Raw genomic sequence first — 23,103 nt, 5'->3', positions numbered from 1 at the left:
GTCCCTAGTCGCTCAGACGGGTGAAAATGAACGTTCAGTACTTATATCCAAACACAGATCACCGGGATCGCTTCAAAGACATTGATGTTACAGCTGCTCGAACGCAGAGAAAAGGAGGACAGCATACAACCAAACGCAACTCGCTGAAGGTGGAAATATGGCAGGACTGTCAATCAGCGGCCATGAGCCATGGGCGGGGCCTGAACAATGTGACATCACATTGCATTGAGAATCAAAACCGCATGTCTAATGAGACTAATTTGGTTTAATGGGGAATAAAAATAATTAGTGAGTGGATTTATATCATTGTAGAGTGGTTGTGTTCACACAATGCCAACACACATTTATGTCCAAACACCATGTAAACGTGGATTTTGCATAATAGGTGACCTTTAAACGTTTGAGCCAATCACACAGCTCTAAAGAATCAAATTCAACACACCAGGAGTCAAAAATCATTGTTTATGTTGTAGAAAGAAATGTCATTAAATGGGAAAGAAACTAAAATAAATGTAGTAACAAAGCATAACAAACCTTAACTGAAAAGAAAGAGCTCTTTCACTGAATGGATTTTGAGTTTTTAATGGCCACCGTATGTTTGAACAACAGATGTGGTACATTTACCAGAAAAGATATCCAGCAATTTTACTATAATTTAACGGATTTCATGTGTGAAAGTGGCTATTGTTTATTACCCACATGCATGGCCAAGTTTCCTATTAAACAAATGCTAACAATTATGGGATTTATGGGTTATACTAATCAGGTAAGTTTTACATTTTTAGACAAGCTCAAGTTCTTCAGCAGAAGCCTTATGCAGTATCATTTTGACCTTGATGGGAGCACATCCACACAATTAAGTTAACTGACATTAAGAAAATTACACACAACGTTATTTTACTTTTTCATTAAACAACACTGTAAAAAAGTTTTCACCAGATTCAACTTAAAAACCTAAGTTCAGCAGGTGCCTTAAAATTTTAAGTTAAATCAGCTTAAAACTACAAGTCATTTTAACTTATTACAATAAAAATGAGTTGATTTAACTTGTGAGTTGAGATGACATAAGTTAATTTAACTTAAAATTTTAAGGCAGCTGCTAAACTTAAGTTTTTAAGTTGAAACTTGTGAAAACTTTTTACAGTGAACAGTCATATCACAAACATTTTAGTTTATTTCCCAGTAAGCACATTAGGGGATACACACAGCCCCTGCAGCATATGGCTTCCATTATTTATAGACACTTAGTTTGTCATATAAATAAAACTGAAAAGCAAGATATAAGAATAAAACACTTTATTTATTTAACATTGATCAACAAGAGATTCAACATCAAAAAAATTATATCAAAGCCAAGACCTTTACAGAGGTCATAAATCACTGTCTGAAATCACCGCAGATATGCTCACCGCAAAGATATGAACCCACACAACAAGAGCTTTTAGAAAAATGAAAATGGTCTCATTAAACATCCGTCAAGTCCTGTTTTTTAGGCTTCTGCAAAAAGTATGTGGTAAACTTTAAAACTTCTAACCACTTGAAAGTGGAAAGTGCTTGGTTTTTAATTTTTTTGCTTGAAAATAGTTCTACGTGTACAACAAAGATGTAAGACTTGGCAATATTTGGGTCACTTTTATATTTATCTGTCTCTTCTTAAACATAACATTAAAACCTATATACAGAATAGCAAAAAAACAAAAGAAAAGAAAAACCTGCTCTGTTTGTCTGTCTCGCATGCCATGCATAATAGATTTAAGGCACAGCATCAGTTGTAATCCATGCGAAAGATTTAATAATCGCATACCAATTTTAATATCAATAACCAACAAGTACAAAATTTGTCTAATAAGCGCTATATCTATATCTCATGTTTACTATTATATAATTCACATGCGCAATTGAGCTTGATAACATTAAATACAAAGATACTCAAGGCATCTTTGAGTATTGTGTATACAAACACTAAACAACTCAACTACTTGGGTAAAATTCGAAAACATGCAATTAAAAAAAGGAACAATAGTCACAATGACGGATGTATATTTTCCCACACCAATTTATATTTACATTTCCACTCTAAAAGTGCATTCTCTTTGTATGTTTACAGCACTTTTTAGCTTATACTTGAAATTAATTCTTGTGCTAGCAACATCTGTGTTTTTGGATACAGTATATATATTGTCTCTCGTTGTCTTTAGTGTGGAAAAGGATGGAGGAACGACAAGCAGTGCCATTGTGAAAAGCCGCCGAGACCATGGATACCATGTATATAAAGAGAAATGTGAGGACAGTTCTTTTTCGGAGTTACAGTATCTCCACATAGTTCTCAGGGATGAGTCCTCGCTTTCCCTCCAGCACACCCTCCAGCCATCCGGGCTCCCTGGAGAGTGTCACTGCAGAGCAAAACCACGGACATACAGGTAAAAGTCTTACTGCAGCTCTTCTGTCACACTGCATGTCAGACAAGCAAGAACTCCTCATTGTATGGAAGACATTTTTTTTTTTTTTATGTGGATAGTTAAGCATGGCTGATGAATGTAAATTACAACACAATGAGTATGCGTTAAGAAAGTTAAGAACTACAGGCAATCCTTGATAAAGTCTGAGTTTTTCAGCATTTTCGCTGTTCATTTTAAGAGGAAAGTATGTAAAACGGGTTCAGAATGTGTTAAATAAAGCAGAAAGAATTATTCAATTAGTCAAAGTGTTTAATAAGCAAACACAAGAGGTGGGAGATTTGTGAATAACGGGTGAAAAGTAATTTTTTTAAGTTGAGAGCAGCAATGATTTAATGAAAAAGCAGCAGTTCAAAAAAGGGTTTATGTCTATACTGAGGTTACTAAGAACTGTGAATGTTAATTATCACTGCATACTGAGGATGCTGAACATTGTTTTAGACATGAGCCAGGAACGGCAGGCAGAGAAATACTGAAGCATCAATTGGTAACGTGTACAGGCCTGCATGAGCTAGCAGTGGGATGTCTGTACAGGTAGTTATTATGATTTGGTCGAATAATACAGGACAAGCTGTCATTTCAATAAATGTAATGCATTAGAACACCCTGATGAATGATGAAAGGTGAATGACGTCCAGGTGGAAGACAGAAGAAATGGTGAAAAAACATAAAAAATTATGAACTAAGAGACATGCAGACCAAGAAATTCACTTATGAAATCACATTTACAATAATAAATTATGCAAACTGTATAGAGGCAGAAAAATGTACAGCATCTAAAACATTTAAATTTCACATTGCAGCAAACATGCACATAATACATGCCTAGCAAGATTTCACATAAAAAAAAAAATCTTTTTTAATAGTTGAATTTATACAAATGACATTGTTCAAAAGTTTATACCCCCTTGATTCTTAATACTGTGTTTTTTTTATTTAGTGATAGTCCCTTGTTTTTCATGAGCAATTAAACTGCCTGCTGTTCTTCAGAAAAGTATTTCAGGCCCCACAAATTCTTTGGTTTTCCAGCATTGTTGTGTATTTAAACTCTTTCCAACACTGACTGTATGATTTTGAGATCCATCTTTTCACACTGAGGACAACTGAGGGACTCATATACAATTATTACAAAAGGTTCAAACACTTACTGATGCTCCAGAAGGAAAAAACATGCATGAAGGGGGTAAACACTTTTTGAATTTGAAGATTAGGGTCAATTTTACTTATTTTGTCTTCTGGGAAACATGTAAGCATCTTATAGCTTTTGAAGGGCAGTACTTAATAAAGAAAATATAATATTTAGGCAAAATAAGAAAAAATGACACTTCATTCTGATCAAAGGTTTACACCCCTGGCTCTTAATGCATCGTTTTTCCTTCTGGAGAATCAGTGAGCGTTTAACCTTCTGTAATAGTTGAATATGAGTCCTTTAGTTGTTCTCAGTGTGAAAACATGGACCTCAAAATTATACAGTCATTGTTGGAAAGGGTTCAACTTTCACTATTAAAAAAAAAAAAAAAAACAGCTGTGGATCATTCAGGTAACAACACAGTATTAAGAATCAAGGGTGTGTAAACTTGTGAATGGGGTCATTTTTATAAATTCAACAATTATTTTTTGGTAACACTTTAGAATAGGTAACACCTATTAACTATTAACTACGACTTTTCCCTCAATAAATTCCTAATTTGCTGCTTATTAATAGTTAGTAAAGTAGTTGTTAGGTTTAGGTATTGGGTAGGATTAGGGATGTAGAATAAGGTCATGTAGAATAAGGCATTAATATGTGCTTAATTAGTACTAATAAATGGCCAATATTCTAGTAATATGCATGCTAATAAGTCGTAGTTAATAGTTAATAGGTGTTACCTATTCTAAAGTGTTACCTATTTTTTTCTTGTGGACTATGGAAACATATTTTATGTTAAATATCTTATTCAGGCCAGGCCTAAATAAACAATAATATGTATTTTGTACAATCCCTCTTATTTTGGTCAAATAATTAACATTTTGCAGATACTGAAAGGGGGACATAAACTTTTTGACCTCAACTGTACTTTTAAAATTGTCTTTCCATCAATTTTTATTTATTTATTGATTGATTGATTGTAAATGAACTTTTTTTTTTTCATTTTAGCATTTCACAGAATTGAAATTAGAGAATAACTTATTTGTGATTCCAATAAACTCAAATTTTCCTTTTAGGTTCAATTGATTGGCTCAAAATCATTTTTATTGCAAGTCAAATTCAGCTCTAAAAGGCTTCGTTTGAAGATGATGAGATAATGGGTTCAGAAAACAAGAGCTCTGGTAGTGGTTATGGCCCTCATTTCCTTGTGTTATTCTATTTCTGTCTTGTCTTTGTGAATGGATTTTAGGGGATGTTGAACCCCTGCCCCTCTTCCCTCCCTGCACCTATGCTGATATAAGATCAGATTTTTTTTTTCTTTTTTTTAGTGCTTGTAGGACCCGCCAAATCCAATATGTCTGTGGATTCGGGTGAGTGCCTGTGGCAGTGATAACGTTAACACTTACCGTCATGGAAGATTGCGCCAACCTGGAAAGAGAGTTCGGAATCGTGTTCAGCCTCACAGGGGTACACAGCCTTTGCTTTCATGAGGGTGACACTGAAAAATGGAGGCAATCAGTTAGTGGGCCGCTCGCTATTCGAAAGGGTGGGGATTAGGACACGACTTTCCATCTAGCTGTAAAGTGGACTTGGCGAAGTTATCAATGAAAGCAGTCTGCGTGATTAACGCCTGTCCGTAAAAATCCAAGCGTAGACTGTTGAAGTAGTAGAGAAGGAAGATAGTCATCAAAGGGTAGATATGATTCAAAAAAACTGAAATTTTCAAGTAAGCTTTGGCAGCATCCAGGCATATCCTGCTATTTATTACTCAAAGTTCCTCTGGAGTAGATTTGGACTACGTTTACAAAGCACAAAACCATTTCCACACTTTCTGACCAATGAATTTCGATGGATTTTTCCAGGTCTTATCCAAACATTCATACTCACGGCATACATATTTTAATAATCTGACAAAATAAAGATGGTGTTGTACTAACAAAGAGCAATTTCAAGTTTATTACATACTTTCCAATGACTTTATAGGGATAGTTCACCAAAAAAAAAACAACTTTCATTAATTACTTACTCACGTTCATGTCATTCCAATCCCGTAAGACCTACATTCATCTTCAGAACACAAATTAAGATATTTTTGATGAAATCCGAGAGTTTTCTGACCTGGCATAGACTGCAATGCAACTGTCACAGTGTGAACGTAGCCCATGTGACATCAGTGGTTCGACCTTAATTTTATGAAGCTATTAGAATGTATTTTGTGCGAGAAGAAAACAAAAATAACAACCTAATTAAACAATTCCTTCTATTTCAAGTCAGTCTTTGATGCACGTTCAAGAAATAAAATGTCTAAAGATTTTAAGAGAGAGAATGACTCATTTTTTGCCAAGACTTACTTATTTGAAGCAGAATATAAAGATGATGAAATAAGAGAGATGGACGTTTTAAATCAGAAAACCAGTTCCTTCATCAGCAGCACCACATGCATGCATCATGATACTCAAAGGAATGCGCGTCACAGACTGACACGGAAGAGAAGAAATCGTTGAATTAAGTTATTTTTGTTTTCTTTGTGCGCAAAAAGTGTTCTAGTAGTTTCATAAAATCAAGGTTGAACCACTGATGTCACTAAGGTTAACACCAATGTTAACAACGTCCTTACTACTTTTCTGGGCCTTGAACGTGGTAGTTGCATTGCTGTCTATGCAGGGTCAGAAAGCTCTCAGATTTCATCATAAATATCATAATTTGTGTACCAAAGATAAACAAAGGTTTTACAGACATGAGGGTGAGAAATTAATGACAGAATTTTCATTTTTGGGTGAACTATCCTTTCAAGATCTGATTAATTGTCATGATTTTGATTAATTTTTAAAGATTTGTATTCATTTCAATGACTAGAAGTCAGTGTACCATCATAATGATTTTAAAGCTGACATTTTAAAGGTGCCATAGAATACTTTGATACAATATTTTAAATTGTTCTCTGATATCTACATAGAAGGTATATGGCATAGGAAAATGCAACAATTCTCCAGAAACGGTATTACAGGTCCATTTACAACTCTAGGATTTGTCCCTAGTATGAAATGGTATGTTATTGCCTTATTTGGAAGGTTCATAAATAATAATGATGAGCTCTGCTCTGAGTTGGTGTCTCACAAAGCGGCTCATTCAGTAGCTCAAACATGGAGGAAAATATATATTTAATCACGGAGCTTGAGCTGCTATTAATATGCGGGTCATTGAAACTGCCATTTTGAATGCACAATCATTTTACTTGAACTTGATTTGCGTTTACTGAGCCCTGTGTAATGTTATACTACAGTGGCAGTACTTACCACGCATGTTACAAGTTTAGATGCTTGTTAGTGATGCTCAGGATCTGTAAATCATTCGCCATCGTAACTATTAATGATTGCGACTCTTACGTAATAGCTGCTGTTAAACACCAGATTTATATAAGGAGGAAACGATGGTGTTTGGTGTGTGCTCAGGACAGATGGACGTGGCTGTGTATCAAAGGTAAAAAATGGTATAAATACTGTTCAGTTTCTCGCAAAAACCGATCTTTCCGTGTCTTAGGACATCAATGTATCGTCACGAGTCGCAGAGTGTAATTTGGATTTGTCTGTGCATGTTTTTGTTTACTTGTAAAGGTTTTTTTTTTAAAGGTTTGGTGCCCATCCACATCCATTATATGGCTGGCAGACTGCACCGGTTTTTGTTAAAAATCTTTGTTTGTGTTTTTCTGAGGAAACAAAGTCACCTACATCTTGGATGCCCTGGAACAGAGGTCTGCGCGGGACTGCTTTTCTAGTCCCGCTCCCGCGAGGTTTTATTCCGCACCCACCCGCTCCCGCTATATATTCACGCTTTGTTCACCCGCTGCTCGCTTAAAATAATTTTCTTCCCGACCCAACCATTCCCGCTAAATTTAGTTCTCGTTTCCAGAATCTCACATTTAACTATTAGGAAACAATACAGAGTATATAAAACTTCTTTTCGCAGTACATCCATTATATTTCCATGTTCCACTTTTAAGACGTATTATAGCTTGCATTCAGCCCGTCATAGATCAAATGTTAGATCAAAATTATATTTTAGACATTCAATGGTGATTAAAAAAAATTGCAGACCATGTTAGCATGACTACAATGAATATGATCAAGAGCGGCTCGGACTGTTCTGTCAGCAGCATTGAGCGCATCTTCAGCGCAGCCGGAAGGGTTCTGCGTTCAAGTGCACGCAATAGGCTAAAGCTTGCCACAAAGCACCGGCAAAAGTAATTACCATGACTGTGAAATAGCAAGGAGATATTTAAATTATTTATTTATAATCTAGTGTTTTCTGAGTCAGTGATGATGAAGTTAACGATCCTCCTCATCCATCTCCTCATTAGACAGAGATACATCTTTACAGATTAGCTACATAATAAAAGTTTTTGTTTTCGATTTGTTTTATTTCGTTAAGTACTAATTTAAAGCTTTCTACATATATTTATCATGTCTGACAAAAAATAACGGTTAAATAGTTTCCACTGAAAATATAACTGATCACGCTGGCGCCTCCATATAAAACGCGTTTCCACTCTCCGCACAAACGATTGGATATGCGCCTAATATCGCACATATACATACATATATATATATATATATATACACACACACACACACACACACTTTATTTATTTATTTATTTTTTGCCAATTCGTGATTTCAGAAGGCAAAGTCAAACATAGAGTAGGTCAACTTTGGTCGTTATTTTAAGAAACAAAAAGCTTACGTTTAACGAACAAAAAATGCTCCAAACGTTTTTTTTTTTTTCTAAATTAATAAAAAAGAAACGAAATTATAACCACTTTGCCATTACATGCAAAACTGAACTATTTTAATTGCCAAAACAGTAGTACACATTGTTTTGGCAAAGGGGGAAAAAAAAGAAAAATCGAAAAATCAGTCAGCATAACCTTATGAAGATTCTGGCACTCCAAACATGGCTTTGTGCTCTGGAGTAACGCTGATAAACTGATAAACAGTTGTCCACAGAAAAAACACCATCAGTACCCGCACTTCCCGCGCCTATGAGACCTTGCCAATAAAATGCATGACGCAGAAAGCACTGGTCTATGAGTGCAGCGAGTGCATAACAGTTTTGAGCGCAGGCTGTAGCCTACAGGTGCTCGATAAGAATGAGTAAAGCGCAAATTTGCTGTTCAGAAAAGACGTCGGGAACGGGATATTGTTACCGCCCGCTCCCGTTCTAATTACACCAGAGTTACCGACCGCAACCGCATTTATTTGGAAATGTATTCCCGCGCCGCAAGAAATGTGGTCGGGAGCCGCGGGAATGCAGACCTCTACCCTGGAGGTAAGCAGATAAACATCAAATTTTCATTTTTGGGTGAACTATCCCTTTAAATTAATTATTTTTTCACTAACTTCAAAATGTATTGAAAAAGCCATTGGAAGTAATAAAATCTTTAACCTTTAATTGTTAATTTGGTAACACTTTACAATAAGGTTCATTAGTTAATAATTAACTACTTTTGTTAACATGAACTAAGAAGAAACAATACTTCTACAGCATTTACTAATGCATTATTAAAATCACAAATAATGCATTAGTAAATGTGTTTGTTGATATTAGTTGCACTATGAACTAATTTGAACTAACAATGACTGTATTTTTATTAACTAACATTAACAAAGACTAATAAATAGTGTAATAAATGTATTGTTTATTGTTCGTTCATGTACACTACCGTTCAAAAGTTTGGGGTCAGTAAGACTTGTAATAGTCTTTAAAGAAGTGTCTTATGCTCATCAAGGCTGCATTTATTTGATTAAAAATGCAGAATAAAAGCAGTAATATTGCAAAATGTTTTTACAATATAAAATAATGTTTTTTATTTTAACATACTTTAAAATAGAATTCATTCCTGTGATGAAAAGCTGAATTTTTATCAGCTGTTACTCCAGTCTTAAGTGTCACATGATCCTTCAGAAACCATTCTAATAAGCTGATTTATTATTAGAATGATCATTGTTGGATAATATCAACAGTTGTGCTGCCAAATATTTTTTGGAACCTGTGATTTTTTTTTCCAGGATACTTTCATGAATAACAAGTTTAAAAAGTACAGTGTTTATTCAAAATATATATTTTTTATTACAATGTAAATTATTTATTATTAACTTTTAATAAACTTTTAATTATTAACTTAATACATCCTTGGTGAAAAAAATTATTAATTTCTTTAAAAAAAAGAAACAATAAAAATGTACTGACCCCTTTTGAACTTTCGAACGGTAGTGTACGTTAAAATATTAACTAATGTTAACAAATGACACTATTGTAAAGTGTTAACCAATAATTTCAATGACTTCTCAAAGATTTTATTAATTTCAATGATTTTAAAAAATAGCAACAACGTACTCCACTCTCTTCGCTAACACTTAACACCATTCAACACCTGACAGTCTGCTGAATGTTTTATATATTGCCTCATAACAACATGTCCTAAAGTTACTACTCGACCCAGGCAGACACCCAGAATCCAGAAAGTTACTGCAGGAGTTCTAATGAAAGGTGCTCTTTACAACTACAACACAAAAAAGACGTCATTCCTGAAGGTCAGTCATTTTATGCCAACAGCTATTTAACAGATTGAAAGACTTTAAATTGAATGAGTCTGATCACCTGCCATCGGGCATCACTCATTTTATAGGATGGAAAATTAATGCATCTTTGTGTCAGGATCAGAACTATAGATCATTGCAATGGCCCCTGCCTGGAAAGTGTGAGACTGAGAGAAAATGTGTGTGTGCGTACAGGTGTAGAGTCGGAAATAGAGCTGAGAAAGTAGAGATGACAGAGAGAGAGCAGAGTTGTGACGGCGTGTAGGAGGGAAGGAAAAGTTGGTGAGTGTGCGAGTCGGAGGCTAAACAATGACAGATGAAGACTTTGCGAGTGAGTGAATGCATGTGTGATTGAGTTAATAGCCTGAGGCTGAGAGCTTAAGTGAGACTTGGAGTGCGAGTGAAAGAATCAATGAGACGGTGAGAGAGAGTGTGCGGAAAGGTTGAGCCAAACCCGGCCAAACTCACTTAAATTAACAGATTGGAACAAATTAATTACATGCTATGAGAAAGGAGGTGTGGATGAGCGCATAATACATGGTCTTCGGGGACAAGTGTGTTTACATCTTACCTTTCCTCAGGTTTATTCTTCTCAATTCCTACTGATCCAGGTTTCGCCGGTGTAACTGAGGCAGGGGAGGCAGAATTCATCCATGAAGCTGTGGCAGTACATATCCTGTGGAACAAAAAATGCCACTGAGATTTTATACTGCACCGTCCTCAAAGTAAAATATGGCAATTTTAGAAATACTGTCAGTAAGTAGAAAAAAATGCAGTTGCAGTGAACCAGGTTTAGACTGATACATTTTGTTAAATTCCACAAATTGCATAATTTTAGGCTTCTAAGCTACTTTTTCAAGAGGTAAATCATCCATTTATGAACATCAGACACATAATTACACATGAAACAGGTGAGAGTCAGAGACAACAAAGAAGCGTTAAAACAGACATACTCTGCAGCATTCCTCACACACAAAGCCCTTCATCATTATTCCTCTTAGAGAGTCTGTGCTGCTCAGACAGTCTCACAATCTCAGATAGGGAGAGAGAAGTGAAGGTTATGAGGAAAACTGCCCAACGTCCCTAAGAATCTGAGGGATTTACAAAATGCAAATAATGCAAATGAACACTTTAGATCAGAAATAGCCAACAGCAGGATCAAGCAATGCAGGAGATGAACCGCAGAAGTCAACATTGAATGATAATACTGCCACTCATAATAATTAATCGTGCCGTAAAAAAGTATGTGCATCCATTTGAGGTTATTAAAATAATGTTGTCAAAATACATTTATTCAAATTCTTTAGAAATCTGTTATTATCAGTAATTTAATCAATTAAAAAGTAAAAAAAAAAATCAAATATGAGGAACAATCAAGATTCAACTAATTAAAATGCATTATATTGGTGTACATATAATAAACTGGATTAACTGATGATAAATATAAACCTGCTTATTACATATTTGGATTCTAAGTATTACCGTAGCTGGGTTTTCATCTAAAGTTGCGCAATTTTAAAATTTAACTCCAAAATTGTAATATCGCATCAAACATTTGCAAAAAAGCACCATTTCCATCCAATGTGTCAAAGAGAACAAAATTGTCAAGTGCACACACACAGCAGTGAGAAGAGAACAAACACACACACACACACACACACACACACACACACACACACACACACACACACACACACACACACACACACACACACACACACACTGTGAACACACACCGGAGCATTGGGCAGCCATTGCTCCAGCGCCCGGGGAGCGACTGGGAGCAACTGCCTTGCTCAAGGGCACTTCAGTCATGGTATTGAAGGTGGAAAGAGCACTGTTCATTCACAATCCCCACCTTCAATTCCTGCCAGTGTGGGAATCGAACCGGCAACCTTTGGGTTACAAGCCCAACTCTCTCACCATTAGGCCATGGATAATAAATGTGTTATTATTATCTCCCATTATTCGCATTAACACTTTTTTTCGCACAAGTCAAAAAACACCTCAAGTGAGCATAAAAAACTTGTTTGCAAATAAAGAAATTTTTATTCATAATTTGGCATTTCCATCACTGGTTTCTGCTGCGATACTTTAAAATGTGCATAAAAATAGGGTGATAGAAACATAGCTTGTGTAAATTGATGGATATTTTATATATGCAATTAAAATACATAAATCTTGAATTCAGACATTGGGAATTTTGGTCTGTAAGACCTTGAAATGTTTCTGAAAGTCTCTTATACACACGAAAGCTGCATTTATTTGATTAAATACTGTAAAAACGGTAATATTGTAAAATATTATTACAATTTAAAATAACTTTAACATTTTATTTAAAAGTTTTATTTCTGTGATGGCAAAGCTGAATTTTTTATTTATTATTATTATTATGGATATTGAAAACAGGTGTGCTGCTAAATATTTTTGTGATTATTTTTTTTTTTTCAAAATTCAAAAGAACAACATTTATTTATATCAAATTTCGGTAACACTTTACAATTGAGTTTAATTTGTTATTATTAACTAATTATATTAGTCACCCTGGACCACAAAACCAGTCATAAGTGTCAATTTTAAGATTTATACACCATCTGAAAGTCTAAATAAATACTCTTTCCATTGGTATATAATTTGTTAGGATGGAACAATGTTTCGCCGAGATGCTGGAATCTGAGTGCTCAAAAAAATCTAAATATTGAGAAAATCACCTTTAAAGTTGTCCAAATTAAGTTCTTAGCAATGCATATTACTAATTAAAAATTAAGTTCTGATATATTTACAGTAGGAAATTTGCGAAATATCTTCATGCAACATGATCTTTACTTAATATCCTAATGATTTTTGGCATAAAAGAAAAATAATTTTTGACCCATACAATGTATTTTTGGCTGGTTTTGTTGTCCGGGGTCAGATATAGCATTTAATAATGTTAGTCAATATTAAGTTCAAAACTTAATAATCCATAATAAAATTTAAAGTTGTATCCTGTTATCATTAGTTAATGTACTGAGAATTAAGATAAATGTTTTTATTAACTAACATTAAAAATATATTGTTCATTATTAGTTCATGGCACAACTGTATATACAATTTCTGTTATTTTTCAATTTTTGTCTATTTAGATTTACATATGTGTATTTTTCTTGTTATCTTATATTTATTGTCTCTGTGTTGAGTTAGTGTTAGTTAATGCCTAAACTAATGTTAACATATGATACCTTATTGTAAAATGTTACCAACATTTCTGCAAAAAATCTTTGTTTTTTTTTTGTTCCCAGTTTAATGCATCCTTGCTTTTAAAAAAGCAACTTATGAACTGCAATGTACTTAACATTTTCACTTCGATTTTCTTATTTACATTACACATTATGCCATAAATGCGCAATAGAGCTTAACTTATCCAAAAAAGTATGGATAGCAGTTGAAACAAAGCCATACTCTTAATTAGATCTCGGTATAGCACTGGTTGGAAACTCGAGAGAATGAAGACTCAAGAGAAATGTGTGTGCGCTAAAGGTGAGGGGAGTGAAGGACTTACAGGAGCAGGAATAGTGGCAGCACAGGGGCAAATGAGGAGAAGTGTAGTCCAGCAGGAGAGACAGAGGAAAGGAGAAAGAGAGACTGAAAGAGATATATATGTATAGTATGTATAGAGAGAGAGAGAGATGCAGTGATTTATGACTCTGCAGTGGGTCCGTGAGTCCTCAGCTGCTGCACATCAGCATGAGACTCCAGCAGCGCTGCAGTGCAGCAAATCCACTCATTAACCTCACACCAGCCACACACAGACACACACACATCTCACACCAGCCGCGTGAGTCCCAACTAATACACCACACACGCTGCTCGATACACTACGTTCACGCTCGCACACATTTCAAATCAAGGTTATGCTAATGGTGTTACATCAAACATCAGATGTCACCAGGGTAACAAGTCACTCCAGAAAAAAAGTGTTTACACACTCTTATCTGAATCGTCAAACTCTAACGAAAAGCTAAATGAAGTGGAAAACAAATGATAAATTCAATATGGTTGCCCTGGCAACCAGCAGAACCACAGGAAAATGGTTTGGCGCCCCAAAAATGCTTTTACAATTACAACTAAACCAAATCAAGAAAATCACACTCATTTTAAACTATTAAAAATAGCACTAGGCACAGAATTGCATATTGCGTCTTATTTTTTGATTCTCAAATAAGTGTCCTATTTAAAAGAGGCACAAAATGGTTTCAAACTAAACAAGGATTTAAAACTTAATGACTTTCAAAAGTCAATGCCGCTCTTTTTAGTTTTGCTTACTGGTAAACAATCAGCAAAAATGGTAAATAAAAGCAACACAAGCCCAAAATATTCAAGATATGATTATATTTGTATCATATGATATAGTTTAGCAATATCCCATGAGCAAAAGTGCTGTTTTTTTTTTCTAAATATCTGCATCATTGCTAATGTGATATTGATTGCATACAACAGTTCAATAAGCAAGTAGTATTATATTCTCTTATTAATCTAATTATGTCAGTATTGTCTGCTTTGCTCAATTTTACAAACAAAAACAGTTCCAAACAAAGCCACGTCTCTGTGCGCCTCTGAGCAACAGTGCTGTTTTGTTACTGAATTCTTGAGCCAATGATTCAGTGATCCTTTAATAAAGACAGTTTCACCTGCTTTGTCTCTGAATGAAGCAGCCATTTGAACAAATTGGTTGAATGACTGAATTACTCATCGTCACTTAATGGCAGCTGTTTTATATTTAGAGTATCATTTCAGCTTTTTTTTACCTATCATATTAATTATATTTCAATATTCATTAAAAACATTTAAATCTATTGCATTGTAATGCATTACAGGTAATCAGATTACTTTTTTTCAAGTAATTAGTAAGGTAACGCATTACTTTCAAAATTACAAGAAAATATCTGAGTTAATTTTTCAAATGGGTAACATCATATCCAATTATATCTCAATGGAGGCATTACCAACTCTCACGTGACTTTCGCCCATTCATTCTCAATTAGCCCCCAGCAAACTCAATGGACACTTTAGGGGGAATGTTAAAACTCAGTGGGCTAAGGGGAGGCAAGAGAGACATGGATCTCTGATGTAACTTTACCTGTTGGTGTATCTGTTGGACAGCGTGTCTTTAGAAAAACAAGTGATATATAGACGTTTTTCCTGAACACGGAAGTAAGTCCGACTCTTAACTGAAAGAATGCTTTGCATTTCCGGTCTGCATTGTTTCTAGTCAAATTAGGGTATATTCCGAGCTAATAAACTAATGTTAAACCTATTAAAATGTTTTTAAAAAGCACATGGCTCCATAGCGCCATCACTTGGCAATGTCGCAATGACCGTCATTTGTCAGTGCCTCATTTTAATGAGTGTGTAGATGACACGAAGCAGCGGACGTCAGCTACATTAAAAACAGATGGACGCTATTTGAATGGGTTCCTATGGAAACCGGAACAGAAAAGCATTCAATCTGACGTTAGAATTCATAATGGTGGCGCTCATCGTTTACTCAGGAAAACGATATAATCGTGGCCAAAAGTTTTGAGAATGACACAAATATTAGTTTTCACAAAGTTTGCTGCTAAACTGCTTTTAGATCTTTGTTTCAGTTGTTTCTGTGATGTACTGAAATATAATTACAAGCACTTCATACGTTTCAAAGGCTTTTATCGACAATTACATGACATTTATGCAAAGAGTCAGTATATGCAGTGTTGGCCCTTCTTTTTCAGGACCTCTGCAATTCGACTGGGCATGCTCTCAATCAACTTCTGGGCCAAATCCTGACTGATAGCAACCCATTCTTTCATAATCACTTCTTGGAGTTTGTCAGAATTAGTGGGTTTTTGTTTGTTCACCCGCCTCTTGAGGATTGACCACAAGTTCTCAATGGGATTAAGATCTGGGGAGTTTCCAGGCCATGGACCCAAAATTTCAACGTTTTGGTCCCCTGAGCCACTTAGTTATCTTTTGCCTTATGGCACGGTGCTCCATCGTGCTGGAAAATGCATTGTTCTTCACCAAACTGTTGTTGGATTGTTGGAAGAAGTTGCTGTTGGAGGGTGTTTTGGTACCATTTTTTATTCACGGCTGTGTTTTTGGGCAAAATTGTGAGTGAGCCCACTCCCTTGGATGAGAAGCAACCCCACACATGAATGGTCTCAGGATGCTCTACTGTTGGCATGACACAGGACTGATGGTAGCGCTCACCTTTTCTCCTCAGACAAGCCTTTTCCAGATGCCCCAAACAATCGGAAAGAGGCTTCATCGGAGAATATGACTTTGCCCCAGTCCTCAGCAGTCCATTCGCCATACTTTTTGCAGAAGATCAATCTGTCCCTGATGTTTTTTTGGAGTGAAGTGGCTTCTTTGCTGCCCTTCTTGACACCAGGCCATCTTCCAAAAGTCTTGGCCTAACTGTGCCATTCCTGAGCAAGCTCTGCACTGGTGGCACTCCGATCCCGCAGCTGAATCCTCTTTAAGAGGCGATCCTGGCACTTGCTGGACTTTCTTGGACGCTCTGAAGCCTTTTTAACAAGAATTGAACCTCTTTCCTTGAAGTTCTTGATGATCCTATAAATTGTTGATTTAGGTGCAATCTTAGTAGCCACAATATCCTTGCCTGTGAAGCCATTTTTATGCAAAGCATGATGGCTGCACACGTTTCTTTGCTGGTCACCATGGTTACCAATGATTTCAAGCATCACTCTCCTTTTAACATGTCAAGTCTGCCATTCTAACCCAATCAGCCTGAAATAATGATCTCCAGCCTTGTGCTCGTCAACATTCTCACCTGAGTTAACAAGACGATTACTAAAATGATCTCAGCAGGTCCTTTAATGACAGAAATGAAATGCAGTGGAAATTGCAGTTTTTCTGGATTAAGTTAATTTTCATGGCAAAGAAGGACTATGCAATTCATCTGATCACTCTTCATAACATTCTGGAGTATATGCAAATTGCTATTATAAAAACTTAAGCAGCGACTTTTCCAATTTCCAATATTTATGTAATTCTCAAAACTTTTGGCCATGACTGTACACTTTTTTAATGTCTAATTTAATTTATTCACATTTTATAAACATAGACATATATAAAAAAGAACCAGTATCAGGACACTGTTGTTGCTATACGCAAATACAGATTGATCTAGGGATAACAATTTTACAAATTATGCCAGTTATGCATACGCCTGATAAAAAATAAAATAAAAAAAAGTCTGTGCTTTAACACATTACCTCTCCTAACACGTCAAGAACAGAAAGAATGTCTAAACAATTACACGGTGATCATCAACTGTCGACATCTAAAACTTCATTTAATTGTGACGAAGCACAATTCAGCATTCATCTCCACTAGATATCTACTACAGCATCACCATGATCTATACTTTCCTGCTTCAAGGCCAGGGGCTGAGAGATTTACAGATAAACAGGTGACAACCTTGTGACATATGGACAGGAGTAGCTCTGTAAGCGACAGCGCCCGCTAGAAGGGTAAACAAGGCGAACATCTCTCTGTGTCAATAGTGTTTACGGGGTAGGGCCGTGGCCACCTGTCCCTCGGACAAACAGCAGGCAGGATTTACAGGCGCACAGGGAGCCGCTTCCTCTGATGGCAGAGAGTGGGAAACGGCAGGGAGAGAAGCAGAGGGTTACATAAGACCAGCGCCGTCTGCGCACAGGACTGCAGGCCAAGAAGAGAGAGAGCAGCATGTGCTCAAAGAGTAAGAGTAACTCTAATGTATAGGGGAAAAGGGGAAAGTGAGGGATGAAGGGGGTGCAGGGTCGCATGGTGGTTGAGGCTTGTGGAAATAAGTGAGAACAAACTCTACTCAAATTTGGAGCGGACTGGTAGAACCAGTGAACAGATGTGTAGACAGACAGTGTTTATTTCCAGGTGACTCTGCAGAATGTGGTGGGCCCCTATTAGGATTCAACACAAGAGCCCCAAACAAACACACAGCATCTGAAGGTCTGTGAAGGAGCTGAAAACCAGAGGCAAAACCTCTGGCAAATAACACTGGCACAGGATAAGACTCTCAGCCCAAGAACTAACTCAAGTTGACAAGCACAGGCTTGAGCTTAGAAACAGAACAAAATACCAACACACACACATAGTGAGGGCTGAAGAGATGGCCAGGTTGTGGATTCAATACAGATAGGCATTGATAGGGTTTTGTGGTAGATTTCTGCAGTCGAATTTTAATAATTATTTGCAACAGATAAAAATGTAAAAGAGATTAAAGGATTAGTTCACTCCAGAATTAAAATGTCCTGATAATTTACTCACCCCTATGTTATACAAGATGTTCATGTCTTTCTTTCTTCAGTCGAAAGGAAATTAAGGTTTTTGAGGAAAACATTCAAGGATTTTTCTCCATATAGTGGACCAAAATAGGGATCAAAGGGTTAAAGGTCCAAATTGCAGTTTCAATGCAGCTTCAAAGGGTTCTACGCAATCCTTTTTTACGCAAACTTTTTAATTTCCAGACAGTAATTTTAAAATTTGTTTATGTAATATTGGTTACATTTTAGTTTAGGGACCAATTCTAACTATTAACTAGTTAACATACACACAGGTATGTGCCAAAAAATTAGAATATTGAGGGAAAGTCCATTTATTTCAATAATTTGTTTCAAAAAGTGAAACGTGCATGTTATATTAGTTCACTACACACAAAGTGAAATATTTCAAGCCTTTGATTGAAATGATTGTAATGATTATGGATCAAAGATAAACAAACAAAACAAAAAACAAACCCAGTATTTCACAAAATTAGAATATCATGACAAAGTTTAACATTGTAGGCTCCCTGTGTCCCAATCTAGTCAGCCAATTAACGCAATTGTCTCAGTCTGGCTTAGTAGGCTTCAGAATCATGGGGAAGACTGCTGACTTGACGGTTGTGCAGAAGACCATCATTGACACCCTCCATAAGGAGGAAAAGTCTCAAAAGGCAATTGCAAAAGAAGCTGGATGCTCACAGAGCGCAGTATCGAAGTATATTAACAGAGTGTTAAGAGGAAGGGAAAAAGTGTCTGGAAACAGTGGACTACCTGTAAAATTGATACATTTTTATGTACAAAAATTATTCAGACACTTTGACCTGACCATGTTTAGCTTATGCGTTTCTTCTTTAATTGCTAATGCGACCTTTTACAACACAGACTGATAGTTGTGTAAATATTGTCATACGAACAGTTATCTGTAATCCATTACATGCCTTTCTATTATCTAACTATCTATTATCTGTTATCTAACATTATCGAGATTATTTTGTTTAACTTTGAGTTCTTGTCATATGTCATTACCATTTTCTAAACTATAGCTAAGAAACTTTGATAATGTAAAAAAAAATGTTGAAGGTCTCTGAATTAATTTTGGTTTGGCTGTGTACTCCTTAAAAGTCTTTTTATATATGCAACACACTAGCAATGCACATTATGACATATGTTTTAGAGAGAGGTGAGTCTTTGCTAACATACCCGGTGCTCTCTGGCAGGCATGTGCTAATGGTGGCGTGATGATTCTTAGATTTCTCGGGGGGCGTTCCAGAGGCGTTCGAAGACTGGGAGGAGACCGACTCATTACTGCCCACTGATGTCTCATCATTAACCAAGGCTGGACTCTCAGAGGATGGAGAGACTGTCAGAGCAAGGGAGCAAGCAGCAAGACACAGAAAGAATGGTAAGGGAAAAATAACGTGCAAAAGACAAAAAGAAAAGACAATATAAGAATACAAAAAACCCCCAGATATCTTTAGAGAGAGAGAGAGAGAGAGTTCAGAACCATTCTTGACATCGATACAGACTATTAATGAATACGTTATGTAGAAATAAAAAAATGGGCTTGATAAGTCTGTGTGTGTGCATGTGTTCTTGTGTTTGGTTGTATACAAAGTTTTAAAATATTTAGAAAGTTGTGTTAACATGTAAAGTTTTATTAATTAATTTTTGTCTTCATATTGGTTTTCACATTCAAGAGTTTCAAACAAGTTAAAAAAAAAAATGTGAGTGTAAGGATTCAAACGGCACCTATCAAAATAATCTTGAGGTGATGTTTCGATACTTTTCTCATCCTTTCTCATTCTTCATGCTTTTGTAGACATTAATTGACATGTTTTATTTTTGAAACTGACAGGCTGTTATTGGTTTTAACACACTTGTGTAGCCAACTAACGTGTCTGCTGCACATACATTCAAACAAAAACTTTTGCACTAAGTCTAAGAGGTAATACAAAAAGTTTGCATTCTAACAACAAAAAACACTTGCATAAAAGTCACTGTTCTACCCTGTTCTGTCCTATATCCTAGTATTTTACCAATATACACTACCAGTCCAAAGGTTTAAATGTTTTTGGGTTTTTTTAGGAATTCTCTTCTGCTCACCAAGCCTGCATTTTTTTATCCAAAATACAGCAAAAGCGGTAATATTGTAAAATATATTACTATTTAAAAATAACTGCTTTATATTAAAAATAAAAATAAAATAAAATGTAATTTATTCCTGTGATCAAAGCTATATTTTCACCATCTTTACACCAGTCTTCAGTGTCACATGATCCTTGAGAAATCATTCTAATATGCTGATTTTGCTGTTCAAGAAACATTTAGCATTATTATTATTATTATTATCAATATTTAAAACGGTTTAAACCATTTTCAGGATTCTTTGATGAATAGAATGATTTCTGAAGGATCATGTGACTGGAGTAATTCCACTTTACTACATTGGTTTAGGACTAAATTAAATTTTAAAATATATTCAAATAGAAAACAGCTATGTTCAATAGTACAAATATTTCACAATTTTACTGTTTTTGCTGTACTTTGGATCAAATAAATGCAGACTTAGTGAGCAGAAAAGAGTTCTTAAAAAAACATTAAAAATCTTTTGACTGGTGAAGTATACTGGATAAAGTATATTATTTGGCTGGTCATGTGATCACATAACGGTGGCCACACCAAGTTTTAACCTAAAATGCACAAAGGTCCTTTAAACCTGAAAATGCTGAAGGTTTGGCTTTTTCATGAATCCATTATTAATGCACAAATTTACAGTTTTCCACCTTAGCGTGTTTATGTTGGCAGTGGCAATATCCTCTTTCCATAGGGATCTCTGCTAAACAAATAACCAGTGTTTACTATCTTGTGTGGAAATGTGTGGTTAGTCTGACCCTGAAAACTGCAGTGTTTTTGAAACCGGACACTTCTTGGAAAGCGTTACGATGTGCTAATTCACTTTGTGAAAAAGCCAATACTAGTTTGAGTACACCTGCACAGCTATAGTGCAGAAGAACAAGTAAAGACAAAAAAGCCTCATAACCGTTTAACTGAAAAGTGAAAGTGGAGACACAGTCTGCTTTGTTTTGTACTAAAAATAAAAACCCTTTCTTCAAAACCAAAGCATAATCCTGCATTGATTCCAGTCTGAAATCATTCCTGTTGGGTGGCGTATGAAACCCAAATAGAGAATTTAACACTGGGAGACACATTTTTAAGCAGTCCAGGGCCACTAAGGCATCAGTTATCCACCTAAATATGGACTGGCAAACTACATCCTGTTGCCCAGAGTGACAATGGGTAATCAGCATGTTTCAGCAGAGCATCACATCTGATTGCTCAGTGTGCAGTAGTCTTACATAGTCATGAACCCTCACTGAGAAAATGGTCAAACTCCATGTGGAAATAAACTGCAAATGGACTGCAGAAACACTGTAAAACAGTGATTTCACCACGAGGATTATCCAACTGAACATTTATATCTATGAATTGCTGCATCTCTTTAATATTAAAGAAACTAATAGCTCAATAATTCAGATATTATATATTATATATTGTATCTCCAGGCTCAGACGGAATCTGCAGACTTTCCAGTGTTTTAGTAATTTTGGTGCAATTTGTATGCGAGTCTTTATGTGTGAGTCCTTATTTTTGAGTAAATGTGTGACAGCTATAATTCCTTGTGGTGTTTTCCTGTCCTTATAGTGCTTAAAGCTGATTAGTGTCTCGTACCTGTTTGAATATCCAGCACCTGCGGGTTGTATACAGCCAGCGGGCGATTCTGCCGGCTGAGCCTCTTGGACTGTCTGGTTGGCGCAGAGAGGGTTGTAGCTGCTAAGGTTGGAGAGCTGCTTGGAGCATCCCCGAATATCTAAAAGAACAAAAAGTTAGTGGGATTTGCTGGCTAGACTGCGTTGTGTAAAAATCAAAGTAAACAGTCTGTTTAGAGCCGATGCCTGCAGAGAAAAGATCGTTATGTATGCGAGTGCGAATGTGTGGTCGTAAAAACAAATAAAGATTCTGGATGTGCTGCATCTTGAAGGAACTGTCAATTCATGCTCATGCATTTTAAAACCTGTATGACCTTCTGTCTTACATAAAACACAAAACAAGATACTTATAGTAGAATGTTCAAGATGCTCTTTTCTATATAGTGAGTGGTGATCATGACAAGATTTTTAATCCAAGATTTCCAGGGAAAAAGTTTTAACTTCACTCTGTACCTCACTCATAAGTGGTGATGCAGTGAACTGATTTCTCCCTAAAACACCAGCATGAAAAAAAAAATCTAAATAAATAAAATTTATTTTCCAAAAAATAAAACCAATAATAAAGTTTACTAAATTTGGACAACTGACTAATTGAATGGTTTATTGCTGTTCAGGGCATAGTGTTCTCAGGTGATAAATGCAGTCTCAGGGTGTGTTCACACTTGTCACGTTTGGTTCGATTAAAACGTACTCCGGTGCAATTACTCTGTTAGTGCGTTTCATTCAAGTAAGTGTGAACGCTGCCATCTGAACCCTGGTGCGCACCAAACAAGTGGAGCGAGACCGCTAAAAAGGTGGGTCTCGGTCCGCTTCCAAGCGAACTCTGGAGCGGTTTGATTGAAATATGTA

General features: G+C 35.9%; 1 protein-coding gene across 1 annotated transcript in view; it reads right to left on the bottom strand.

The window, feature by feature from the left end:
* Positions 1–1,281: 1,281 nt before the first annotated feature.
* Positions 1,282–23,103, bottom strand: part of arhgap10 (Rho GTPase activating protein 10) — an 88,070-nt gene continuing 66,248 nt past the window's right edge. Inside the window, exons 19-23 of the mRNA XM_073841757.1 lie at positions 22,217–22,355; positions 19,688–19,847; positions 10,753–10,857; positions 4,992–5,083; positions 1,282–2,393 (exon numbers count right to left, since the gene is read on the bottom strand). Coding sequence (XP_073697858.1) covers positions 2,305–2,393; positions 4,992–5,083; positions 10,753–10,857; positions 19,688–19,847; positions 22,217–22,355 — 585 coding nt within the window. The 3' untranslated portion in view covers positions 1,282–2,304. The remainder of the gene's footprint in view (positions 2,394–4,991; positions 5,084–10,752; positions 10,858–19,687; positions 19,848–22,216; positions 22,356–23,103) is intronic.

This window comes from Garra rufa, chromosome 6 (assembly GCF_049309525.1).
Source record: "Garra rufa chromosome 6, GarRuf1.0, whole genome shotgun sequence".
Lineage (NCBI taxonomy): Eukaryota > Metazoa > Chordata > Actinopteri > Cypriniformes > Cyprinidae > Garra > Garra rufa.
The sequence above is the reverse complement of the archived record's forward strand: the minus strand, read 5'-3'. Positions and strand labels throughout refer to the sequence as shown.